The sequence below is a fragment of the Moschus berezovskii genome, chromosome 28, assembly GCF_049115385.1.
Source record: "Moschus berezovskii isolate FMDL1 chromosome 28, NW_MosBer_1.0, whole genome shotgun sequence".
Classification (NCBI taxonomy): Eukaryota; Metazoa; Chordata; class Mammalia; order Artiodactyla; family Moschidae; genus Moschus; species Moschus berezovskii.
The window spans coordinates 24,536,225-24,549,708 of NC_142487.1; the positions used below are offsets into that span (position 1 = coordinate 24,536,225).

General features: G+C 37.1%; 1 protein-coding gene across 4 annotated transcripts in view; it reads right to left on the reverse strand.

Annotated features, from left to right (window-relative positions):
* The window catches only part of TXNL1 (thioredoxin like 1), a 32,061-nt gene that overhangs the window by 15,770 nt on the left and 2,807 nt on the right, over positions 1-13,484 (reverse strand). For all 4 annotated transcript variants that reach the window (XM_088833494.1, XM_055417422.2, XM_055417423.2 and 1 more), the window contains exons 2-3: positions 5,844-5,940; positions 3,765-3,938 (exon numbers count right to left, since the gene is read on the reverse strand). In XM_088833494.1, coding sequence (XP_088689620.1) covers positions 3,765-3,938; positions 5,844-5,940 — 271 coding nt within the window. The remainder of the gene's footprint in view (positions 1-3,764; positions 3,939-5,843; positions 5,941-13,484) is intronic.

A 13,484-nucleotide genomic window follows, 5' to 3' on the forward strand; every position in this document is an offset into this window, starting at 1 on the left:
AAATTAAAAGACGCTTACTCCTTGGAAGGAAAGTTATGACCAACCTAGACAGCATATTAAAAAGCAGAGATATTACTTTGCCAACAAAGGTCCGTCTAGTCAAGGCTATGGTTTTTCCAGTGATCATGTATGGATATGAGAGTTGGACTGTGAAGAAAGCTGATCGCCGAAGAATCGATGCTTTTGAACTGTGGTGTTGGAGAAGACTCTTGAGAGTCCCTTGGACTGCAAGGAGATCCAACCAGTCCATCCTAAAGGAGATCAGTCCTGGGTGTTCATTGGAAGGACTGATGCTGAAACTCCAATACTTTGGCCACCTCATGCGAAGAGTTGACTCACTGGAAAAGACCCTGATGGTGGGAGGGATTGGGGGCAGGAGGAGAAGGGGATGACAGAGGATGAGATGGCTGGATGGCATCACTGACTCGATGGAGTTGAGTTTGAGTAAACTCTGGGAGTTGGTGATGGACAGGGAGGCCTGGCGTGCTGTGATTCATGGTGTTGTGGAGAGTTGGACACAACTCAGCGACTGAACTGAACTGGAGAAATAAAGCTACGAAGTACATTTCGGAGACAATTAAGGAAATTTTAATATAAGCTGTACATTAGGGATAAGTGTATCAATGTTAAATTTCTTAGAAGTGATAATGGCATCATGGCTATATCAGAGAATGTCCTTACTCTTAGGAGCTACGTGCTGAAATATTTACATAAGAACCATCATGATGTTTATAACTTATTTTGTAAATGATGCCACAAAAAACAAAAGCAGATAACGACATATTGAGATAGAACAAAAACAGCAAAACATTCACAACTGATGAGCATAAGAGAATGGTATGCATGTTTGTAGTACTACAGTCAACTTTCTTCATCTGAATATATTTCACCTATTATTTTGGGGAGGAAGGGATGGAATCCAACAGGAGACACAAAGGAGTTACAAAAAAGCTCTTCACGCTTCAAGTTTTTGGTTAAAGAAATATCTGTCCTACCTACCTACCACATAAATTAGGGGCATTCAATGTTTTATTTATTTTGATGAATGTGACAAATTTGTAGACCAAAACCTACAGCTAGGATGTTGGAATACTGAAATACACTAATGAACCTTAAGACTTAAAACACGTGCAAATACGAGTATGATTCCAGAGTGCCCAACATGCAAACTTCTGAAGAGGGAGGCTCGATACAGCTAGTCCCCTCATGCTGTTTGAAGCCATACAAGGTACACTTAGCAAATATGGGAAAGAAAAAAATAGAAATGTTTAACATTTTTCAAATTCAGTAAACATATTAAAAACCCAAAGTCATTATTTTTACAAAAATACTGCCTTCTTGGAGAAGAAAATGGCAACCCACTCCAGTGTTCTTGCCTGGAGAATCCTAGGGACGGGGGAGCCTGGTGGGCTGCTGTCTATGGGGTCACACAGAGTCAGACACGACTGAAGCGACTTAGCAGCAGCAGCAACTGCCTTCTTAATAAGAATCTTTTTGATTCTTAACCTTCCGAGTATCATGTTCTACATCTTTTGCAATATTTCAACTCTCCCTAGAAGAGATATCTATTTCTTTAATTTTGTCTCCAGTCAAATCAGGAGTTTCAAAACTGTAGGATGCGTGAAATCAGTAGTTACATAGCCTTTCAGTGTTAAAACCTAATGACAGGAAGTCTTTAGTCTAAGAAACCCAATTTTAAAACTGTGAATATATTTTTGCAATGCTTCTATTTAAATTTACTTTAAGACACAGGTTTTCATTCAGTTTCCATTTATGTTGTAAAAACAATGACGTTCCTAGAACACACTACTACTTTTAAACACTGAATAACCCTGCAAGATCTATAGTTCAAAACTTTTGCAGTCTTGATTGACACCTGATGGGAAAAAATGAAACTGTTTTTTACAGTTTTTCAGTGTATTCATAACATCTGGATGAAAACTAAATTTAATTTACTTCTTAAAACTTTATTTTTTCCTGCTTATTTCCAACCAAAATCTAAACCCTGATATCACACTCAGCTGATGTAAAGAATAGAGCATTCCTACAGTTAAGCAGCCAGATTGTGGTGCCCGTAAGACTTGGTCATGCAAAAATCCTTAGTAAGAAAGGAAAAAATACAAAGAGGTAAATACAACAGTGTAACAAGTTACAAGTCAAATGATTTCTAAAATTTTCCAAAAGGTGTCACAACCCTGACTTATACATGCTCATACTTTCTAACTGAATATTACCATTTCAAATTATTACATCATAGTTCTAGTTTAAATAAAATTATTAAAATTCCTTAACTTAAAGTAATTAATGCCGCTACCACATGTTAAAGGCGCTTTTTGAAGAGACAACCCTGCCACTCACACATATAAAACGATCTGCTCATATTTACCTGACTACAAAGTCTCCAAAGACTGGCAGCCCCGTGACGGATCTGTTTTAATGCACTTACTTGGTGTACATGCTTTCATATAGTAAGTAGCTTTAATTTGAGGTAACACTTACCTTTAAAAAATTCATTTTTAATCTGCCAATACATTAACTTTATAACAAGCAAAATTTAAAAGTATACATACACATATATCTTCTGATACGCAGGATTTACTAATTTGCATAAACAAGTCAGTCACCATGAAGTAGCTACTTCTGAATTTTACTTTCCTTCCCAAATAGCTCTCATATGATAGATACAAATTATAACTATTCATATTATATATGAATATATATAATTTCAAAGTTTCAAAAATTTTGGAATTCTTAAGTCATCAGGCTATTATTTAAAATAATTCTTAAAATTTTTAAAACATATCCAATACTAAAGTCACATTTGGTTCCAAAATAAAATCAATAACTAGGATTTTTAAATAAGAGTGCCAGAAAATAGGGGTACATTTAAAGAGAAAACTTTAGAAACTGGTAGAAAAGGAAGTTCAATATGTTAATAGTCACACATTAAAATTTATGTGTCATTTTACACAATTGTCAAAAAGTAAAAAAAAATTTCCAATGCAAATTTCTTTACTTTTGGGGGAAAAATAGTAAAAATCAAATGTTTAAAAGTGGCGATTAAAATAGTTCAGAAAGCAGATTAAAAACAGGTGGCAAATAAAATTAGAAGAGGGACTTCCCCGATGGCCCAGTGGCTAAGACTCCATGCTCCCAAGGCAGAGGACCCAGGTTCATTCCCGGGTCAGGAAACTAGCTCCCACCTGCCACAACTAAAGATCCTGTGAGCGGCAACTGAGACCTGGTGCAGCCAAAGAAAGAAAAATAAGTATTAAACAAAAAGAGAGAGAAAATTTTGAAAAAAAATTAGGAGAAGAAATTTTGGAAACAGAGTTTATGATGGGGACTTAAGGGTACAATGGGCTTCTCAGGTGGCGCTAGTGGTAAAGAACCTGCCTGTTAATGCAAGAGATGAGAGATGCGGGTTCCATCCCTGGGTCAGGAAGATCCCCTGGAGAAGGGAATGGCAACTCACTCCAGCACTCTTGCCTGGAGAATCCCAAGGACAGAGAAGCCTGGTGGGCTATGGCCCATAAGGTCACAAAGAGTTGGACACGACTGAAGTGACTTAGCACACATACACGTAAGGTTATAACACATATTACACAGACAAAACCCAATAGTCAGCTACTGAATTCATTTTTACAGTTCTTACTGAAAAGTATTCTTAACTAGAAAAAGACAAAACATGAAAAGAGTATATTTCATTTCAACCAAATAACGGCGAATGCAAGGGACATCACTTTACGTCTAAGACCACATACATAGCCTTTCGGAATATCGGTGTCCTCGTTGCTCCCGGGGTCGTTCTCTAAGTGCTGCTTAATTTTTTCCTCTAGTCCCACAGCGTCGGCTCCTTGATACTGATCAATTCTCACTTTGTTTCGAAAAAACAGAAATGTAGGTGTTGCTGATATATTGTTGGTGGCAGCTGTTCCCTAGAATTGTCAAGTTAGATAGCATTATGAATTAAAACTAATCTTAAACTACTCGCAATATTCACTCTGCATCTGTATGGAAGTCAAACATCACAAACATGAACTAAAAACATGTAAAATAACTTACTCCTAACTGTTACTTAAGAAAAAGCAGGCCTATTCATAAGGTCACAGCTATATTACCCATATGTCCACAATGAAGAGCCCCGTATTTTGATGTTTTAGTAAATGAATAAATGCTTCATTCATTCATTCAGTAGAACAACCAGTTTCCAGAAACTGCACTTTACAAAACCAGATACTTCCCTCATGAGCACCGACTATTTCTCAAATGGAGAAACCCAGAAGGGTATTGAGATTTGTCAACATAAACCCTCTACCAGTAAAAAGTACACATGTGAAACAGCAGCCCATCTGTCCATGAAACACCCTCACCTAGTTTTACTCTTAAAGAAATAACATCTGGTCTCCCATCAAACACTGCAACTGCTATCTTTTCAAATTCTGCTCCAACTCCATGATATTATAAGACTAGCCACCAAATGAAAATTAGTTAACCACTGATTCATGGTTTATGTTCTTCATGAGAAGTGTAAAGAAAACAAGTAAAATAAATATGTCTTCTTGCATATTCTAATGCCAGGAAGAGGTATGACTAAAAAAAAAAAAAGCATAAAGTTTACAGAGATGTCTTCTCTAAGCCTCATTAAGTGGGAAAAAAGAAAAGACTGACAGTGCCATCCAAAAGAAATATAAGATACAAATGTAAGCTATACATGTAATTTAAAATTCTCTAGAAACCACAAACAAGAAGGTAAAGAGAAACAAGTGAAGTTCACTTTAGCACCCTGTTTTGTAAATCCAAACATGCACTTAAACATAGTCGATAGAAAAGTTAATGACATATTTTACTTTTTTTTCGTTCATACTAAGCCTTCAAAATCCTATATGCATTTTACACTCACAGAACAACTCAACCTGGACTTGCCATATTTCAAGCGCTCATTTCAACTAACTACATGTGGCTACCACATAGGATGACACAGCTTCAGAAGACAGCACTTCCAATTAGAGACACCGAATACTGATATAAGGCCAGAGCTACTGTCCAGCAGTATGTGACCAGAGTACTAAACAATGAACATGTAACAGTTTGCACCAAACCCCCAAACTGCTTACCTATAAATTATGTAACATTCTAAGATTTTTGTGTTTTCAACCCAGAAATGTATCAAAGGCAAAAGTTTCAATGGAAAAAAAAACAACAAAAAACTACAGAACTGTTCCTCAGTCAAGATTACACTTTTGTAGTCTTCTGTGCTGCCAGAAGCCTTCAAAAACTTTTTAGGCATAAGCACTCTTTCATACTTACACATATGCTAACGCAGAACTGTCACACAGCCATTCCAACTAAGTAACCAGGGCAATCTACCTACCTGTGGCTCAATCAGCAGCAATCAACGTTTTTAACTTTCTGTTGAGTATGCAGCTTTGGAGCTAAGGTCATAAAATGATCAATTCAAATCAAACTCTAACCAAGAATTCTCTCCCATGGCTTTTTAACCAACCAATGTGTCAATAGTCTAAGATATAATTCCAGATTTGCAAAATAACAAAGAAATGTAAAATAGAACAGCCAAGTGACCTACTAAGTTTAACAACAAATTATTAGTTTTATATCAAAAAAAATTAATATAAACAAACCCAGAAGCAATTAATATCAGACTACTTTTCTTAATACAGCCATAACAACACTTGCATTCACCACTGCAAGACAGATATCATCCTACCTCCAAATAAACAAGTACTTAGTACATAAAGAGATAAATAAAGGATGATACTAATGTGAATTTCAAGCCAATTTGTAAATTTTCAAAAAAATTTAAAAGAGCCCTCTTGCCTTACCTGACACTGATGTACATCTACTTCTAAGAAAACCGCCTGTGGATACTTATTACTCATAGAACTGAATGCTGGGGCAATTCTTAAGCAGGGTCCACACCTGTGTAAAAGGTAAAAGATACTTTGTAAGTAAGATAACACCAAAGATTGTACTAATTTACATTCTAAAGATTTCGTCAATTAAAACATAAAATTAAAAAGTTCCGATCATCTTGTCTTTAGACTTTCTCTTTCCATTGTATTATTTAGATAAAACAATAGTATCACAGTACTTTAATGACTACAGATTTATATTAAGTCTTTAAGTCTAACAGTGTTATATTCCAGCTTTCTTCTCACTGAAAGAAATTAAAGGGCTAAATAAATATAGGAATATACTACACTTATGAATTGGAAAACTCAATACTGTCAAGATGTCATGTCTCCTCAATTTGATATTTAAAGTCAATGTAAAATTCTAATAGGTTTTTTTGGAGAAATTAACAACTTTAAATTCTAAAATTTATAGGGAAATATCAAGGATAGTCCAGGCAGTCTAGGGTTCAAAGCTGAAGGAATTACATTATCAGATATTAAAAACTACCGAAAAGCTTTATAAGTTAAGATTATAAAGGATAAACAAACTCACCAACTTTAAGAAAAAGGTTCAAAAGTAGACCCATCCCATACACAGTAACCTAACTTTTGAAAAAGCTGACACAGTAGTACAGTGGAGAAAGGACGGTCTTCAATAAACACTGCTGAGTCAAAATGGATATCCACCTGGGGGTAAAAATGACTCCTAACTCACAATGCACACAAAAATCAACTCCAGATGGATGACAGAGCTGAATGTGAAAGGTGAAACAATGGTTTCAGGGTGAAAAAAATACAGAGAGTACTTTGAAAACCTTGAGTGAGCAAAAATTTATTTCTTGAAATACTGAAAGCACTAAAGGGAAAAGGGAAGAACTGATATTTGGGGACATACTTGATAAGCTGGAAAATATTACAGTTAAGACCTTTTGTTCATCAATAACATTTAGAGGGTGAAAAGACAAACCACAGACTGGTATAAAAAAAAAAGTGTAAAACATATCAAACACACAACTTATACTTCTAATATGTAAAAAAGCACCTACAAATCAATAAGAAGACTGTTATCCAAAAGAAAAAAAGGGTTCTCTTGAATAGGACAAATGAGGTTATCCAAGCAGTCAGTGAACAGAAAAAGATTTCCTCAGTCGCTAAGGAAACAAGGGACGTGCAAATTAAAACTACTCCCACTAAAATAGCTAAAACAATAAAGAAGGAAGTACTGTCAAGAACTTGGAGCAAATGACCTCTTAGGCACAGTGCAAATGGGTATAACCACTTAACAGGGTAAGAAAAGAAACTGAAGTTATCTGTTAAAGTAAGACCTATGCCTACCAATGACCACGTCCAGGGTACATAAGACAGAAATATCTGCATGTTTGCTCTAGGGCATATGAAAAAATGTTGGTAGAAGCAACATTTCCAACGGCCAAAAACTGGATACCACCCAAGCTCCTCTCAACAGAACGACTAAACTCATTGCAGTTACTCACGCACTGGGATATTACACAGCAATGAAAACAGCTGACGTAAACCTTGTGCCAAAACACGAATGAGCCTCACAAATAACACTGAGAACACAAGAACAGTCTATAATTCCACTTAGGCACAGGTCAAACACAGGTAAAATAAAGCAATGGTATTATAAATCAAAACAAGTCACTTTTGTTGGTGACAGGATAAGTGCATGAGAGAGATTTCGAGAGGTTAGTAATGTTCCATTTGTCCAGAAGCTAAATAAACATGCGTGTGTATTCAGTTTGTGAAAATTCTGAACTGTACATTTATCCTGTGTATTATGTATATTTCAATGAAAGTTCAAAAAAACTAAGAAAAATCTTGGCTTTAACAGATAGGAACACAAGGAAAAGCAGATTCTAAAGCACAAGATGTTCAGATTCACAAATGTTCAAACTCAAGTTGTGATTCTCTTTCCATTCTTAATATTTTAATCAGCATTTTCATCTTCTGCCATCTTTAAGACTCACAGTAACAAGAAAATAACTATTAATTTCTTAAACATTAAACTTGATGTTTCTTTAAGACTCACAGTAACAAGAAAATAACTATTAATTTCTTAAATATTAAACGATGCTTCTGAAAATAAAATTTTGGATCCAACAATTTTAGGTCCTGAGACTAAATTTTAAAGGAATAAACATTTACAGTCGATGAAATCTATTTTTAGGTTAGCAAAATACTACTGGCTTTTAATCAGTCTTAAACATTATGGATGGGAGCATACACTGGTAGATCCTTTTTGAAGGGCCATTTGGTCAACTTTCATCTGCCAACTTTCAGTTCAGTTCAGTTCAGTTCAGTCGCTCAGTCGTGTCCGACTCTTTGCAACCCCGTGAATCACAGCACGCCAGGCCTCCCTGTCCATCACCAACTTCCAGAGTTCACTCAAACTCATGTCCATCGAGTTGGTGATGCAATCCAGCCATCTCATTTTCTGTCGTCCCCTTCTCCTCCTGCCCCCAATCCTTCCCAGCATCAGAGTCTTTTCCAGTAAGTCAACTCTTCGCATGAGGTGGCCAAAGTATTGCAGTTTCAGCTTCAGCATCAGTCCTTCCAATCTGCCAACTTTAAATGACCACAATTCAAGATTCAACAACCTTACTCCTAAAAGTCAGTCCTATCTCAACATTCAATTTCACACTAATACGTATAAGGAAGTTCAATGAAACATCTGAAACAGTTTTTTAAAGATAGAAATAATCTAAATGGCAATCAATAGAAAACTATTTTTTAAAATTATAATATATAAAATAAGTTACGATATATGGTACAACACAAGGAAACAGAGCCAGTATTTTGTAATCACTATGAATGGAGTGTGATCTTTGAAAACTGTGCATTACTGTATGGTACATTGTAACTTACATAATACCACGTATCAACTATACTTCAACAACAACAACAAAAATTATGACACATTCACACCAGGGGATAAGGATAATCAGTACTGTTCAAAAGAAAACTCTCACAAAAAAATGTTCTCTTTGACCACATTAAACACACGCCTTTATATATGTATTTACATGTTATATATGTAAACAAATACATACTTACAACTTAGGTGTGTCACACAATAAACTATTACTTCTGAAAAATGGGATTGGAAAAGGAAGAGAAAGTTTGGGGGAGACTTTGAAATTCTTTGGTCTATATGATAGTAGATGATTAAACGTTCGCTGCATTTAAACAGCGGTCAGAGGAGATCATGCTGTCAGGTATCATGCTCTATCACAAAGTACACCTGGTATACACACAATACCAGATCTTCTCATTGCCAAAAAAGCTTTCTTTCTGCAAAAGCATGCACTCAAAATAAGAAGGCTTATGGAAAAAATAAGATTGGTGTAAGTCATTTAAACCCTGCAACTCTCTAAACATATTCCTAAGAAAAACAGTAACTGCTGCTGCTGCTAAGTCGCTTCAGTCGTGTCCGACTCTGTGCCACCCCATAGACGGAAGCCCACCAGGCTCCCCCGTCCCTGGGATTCTCCAGGCAAGAACACTGGAGTGGGTTGCCATTTCCTTCTCCAATGTGTGAAAGTGAGAAGTGAAAGTGCAGTCGCTCAGTCGTGTCTGACCCTTAGCGACCCCATGGACTGCAGCCCACCAGGCTCCTCCATCCATGGGATTTTCTAGGCAAGAGAACTGGAGTGGCTTGCCATTGCCTTCTCCGAAGAAAAACAGTAACTGGTACTCAGTAAATACCTGAGGCAGGAACCTCAGATCTAGAGGCTACCTCTGGGGACATTTAAATTGTACAAAAACGTTCAAATGGAAGTGCTTGCTGTATTACAGGTGCTGTGAGAATCCAGATGCATGGGAAGCTTGGAGCCAGCAGGGCAGCCAGCCAGGCAGGGGACAGGAGGAACCAGGGCTGGGAGCAGAGGCTCAGGTTTAACTTTATTAAACAGATCCTGAAAGGGAGCCTACCTCTGTGGTTGAGGGCTTTTCTCCTTCCTGTTAAAGGCTCTATTCCTATTCCTGCCCTTCACTACCTAAGAAAAATACTAGAATATTAACCAACACAATCTCCACCCTTGTATGGACATCATCACTCCACTCATCCATCACGTATGAGCTAACCTGAAGCTAAACAGACTGCAAAATAACGACTGTCTTGAAAATAAATGTTCCCTTTCAAAATTTAGCCTTATCTCGATCCTCTGTTTAATTTAGTTAGCCGTCATAAGTTGGAACGTTAGTCAAAAATCAAACTAAGTCACAGAACACAGAAGCACAGAAATATAGCAGCATACTTTCACATAATCACTCAAGTGAAATTACTTGCTATTTTAATAAGGTCCTTGCTTACCACTAGCAACTAAAAGTAAACTTAAACTTCCAAAATTAGCTGAGCTCACGAACAAATCATTTGATTTCTCTGGAAAACAGGAAGGGACTAGATTCTTCAAGGGCTTTTCCTATCTCTAGAACATTATGCCCCCAAACATGCCTAAATTTCAGGACTGTACTTTTTTGACTTTGCAAAGCCCTTAATTCGAAGCCCTTAGATAGCAGATAAACTCAGTGCCTTTGAACTTGTAAGAGACCAGGGACCATCCAGTCCAGAGGTTTAAACAAAGAAAAAAAAAAGGTTATTTTTCCACCTCTGAACTCTTTGATGGAAAGCTTATCTGTCAGATCCAGTATGTAAGAACTAAACTCACAAAGCTGAAACTTTAAAACTGACCTAACAGAACACAAATATTTGATAAGAGGCAAATGCCAGAAAGGAGAAAGAAATGGCAACCCACTCCAGAACTCTTGCCTGGAGAATCCCACGGACAGAGGAGCCTGGCAGGCTACAGTCCACGGGGTCGCAAAGAGTCGGACACAACTTAGCAACTACACCACCACCACCAGACACCAGAAAAGTTAAATGACTTGATCAAGATCAGACGCTTTAGTTAGTGGCAGGGCCACAACTAGAAGTTAACTCCTGAAGCCAATCCAACATCAGTTTTCTTTGAAAACACGCTAGGTTCTTCTTAATAAGTAAGATTTGTATTTAGTCATAATACAAACAGATTCTATTTCAAGAACCTGTTATTCTTTCCCATTTGCTAACATAGTTCTCCACAACAAGCGGTAATGTGTACAAATACACTCAGCTGGTATATGGGTGTGGAAAATGTACATACTTCCTAAAGATGTATTTTAAAAGTCTACTTTCTCAGAGGCATGCCTGTAGAATAGCTTGTTTCTAGATGTATTATATTTACTAATGGAGAAGCATGGTCATAACTGATCCTATTAGGGACACAGAGTCGCTAGCGTTCATTAAACGTGTATCGTATGTTATGTAATTTATAAAACCTTTAAATTCATTTAGGCTTCACAATTCCTCATTTTAAAGACAAGAACAATGTGAAGTACAGTGCTGAAATCCAATCACAAAACGCAACTCAACTGCTATTCCAAAACCTCCAAAACAGTGGCCCACACTGTGCTTTTTGCTTTGTTTTGGTTGTTATTTCTAAGTTAACTGCCAAGATTAAAATTACTTACACACTCTTGAAAGGCAACCAGATTATATCCTGCATGATACCATCTATAGTGTCAGAATTCAAGAGTGACAGGAGCCTGCAGGAGGATGGGAGTGGAGGGGTAGTGAGGGATTGTGCAATGCTGGTATTCCTGACTGGGTACTGGTTAAACAGGTGCAATCATTTCGAAAACTTATCAAACTACACACCAAAATGGTTTGTGTACATTTTCTGCATGCCTGCTATACTTCAATAAAAGTGTTAAAAAAAAAAAAATCTCTATATATTCTCCAGGGCCTGACCAAGCCCTAGTTACCTTTTTGCTGCCTACGTCACTCCCTAATATTATCTGCTTGGTCCGTATGGACTGTCAGGCCTGTACTATGGGAAAGTACCTTCAGTCCACAGCAATTCACAATACGTAATTAGTACCATCATATAAGGCACTACTGGGACAAACCACCACAGTCACTGGATCTCACCATCCAAACACACTGACATTCTTGTCGCTGTTGCATTAGTCGCTCAGTCGTGTCCGACTCTCTGTGACCCCATGGACTGCTGCCCACCAGCTTCCTCTGTCCATGGGGATTCTCCAGGCAAGAATACTGGAGTGGGTTGTCATTCCCTTCTCCAGGGGATCTTCCCAACCCAGGGATCGAACCTGGGTCTCCTGCATTGCAGGCAGATTCTTTACCGTCTAAGCCACTAGGAAAGCTATTCTCAGACGTTCTTCTTAGACAGTAGCAATAACACTTAACTACAAAGTAAAACCTGCTTGAAGAAAACTGAATATATGATAAACATATCTACAAAAGTTGTACACTCATGAATTCATGATAAAAATCACTCATTACTGAGTTTTATGGGAAAGAAAACATACATCCTTTAAACTTGGCATTAATCAGTGATAACAACTGTTTATGACCACTTCAGTGTATCTGGGTACGTTTAAGATGTAACAGTTTGGAGATACCAGTTATAAAAACAGTTATCACAGTATATAATCCACATACATAATTCCATCCTCTGAACAGTATGGTTGGGCTACATGTTGTTATTCCCCTTTTACAGTTAGGTAAATGAATATTAGAATGTGAGCTGAACTGTCCTCCATCAGAAAGTTTTGCAGGCAGAGCTTATTCAAGGCAGCATTTACTGAAAAATATCAGGCTCCATGCAATACAGAGGTGAATTTGCATCACCTTTCTGCTTAGGCTGGAAAGAACAGGATAGCACTTTACAATCCAAACAGTGAATTCAACATTGGGACCTTAAACAAGATATCGTAAATAAGATCTCTTTGTGACTCAACTTTCTTTTAGTCTATAAAGTGGAGATAATACCAAAGATTATTTTGAGGACTGCAGGAGTCAACAAGTGCTTAAGTAAGTCCCTTATACAGACTAACTTAAATGTATTAAGAAGTGATAATTATTTTAATTGCTTAAAAAAATACTAGAGAAGGCTGCCATTCAGTGGGTTAAAGACAGTTTTTCCAATAAATGGTGTTGGGAAAGCTGGAGAGCCACACGGAAAAGAATGAAGTTGGACCCTGACTTTAAACCATATACAAAAGTTAATTACAAACAGATCACACACCTAAAACTTAAAAGAGCTAAAACTAGAAAACTTGTTAATGAAGACATAGGGAGGAATATCCATGATACTGGATTTGGCAATGACTTCTGGGATATGACACCAAAAGCACAAACAACAAAAGAAAAACACCACAGATAAGCGGGACTTTGGCACAATTTTCCAACTCTTCTTGTGAGTCGAAGGACACTATCAAAAAACTGAAAAGGCAACCAAGGGGAGAAAATATCTGCAAATGATACATCTGAAAAAGGGTTAAGATCTCCAGTATATAAAGAACTCCCACAAATCCACAACAACAACAAAAAACAAGTAATCCAGTTCAAAATGGGCAAAGGACTCCAACAGACATTTCTCCAAAGAAGACAAATGGTCAATAAGCTTGTGAAAAGATGCTCAACATGATCAGTTATCAAGGAAACGCAAATCAAAACCACCACTTCACACACATCTAAGATGGCTA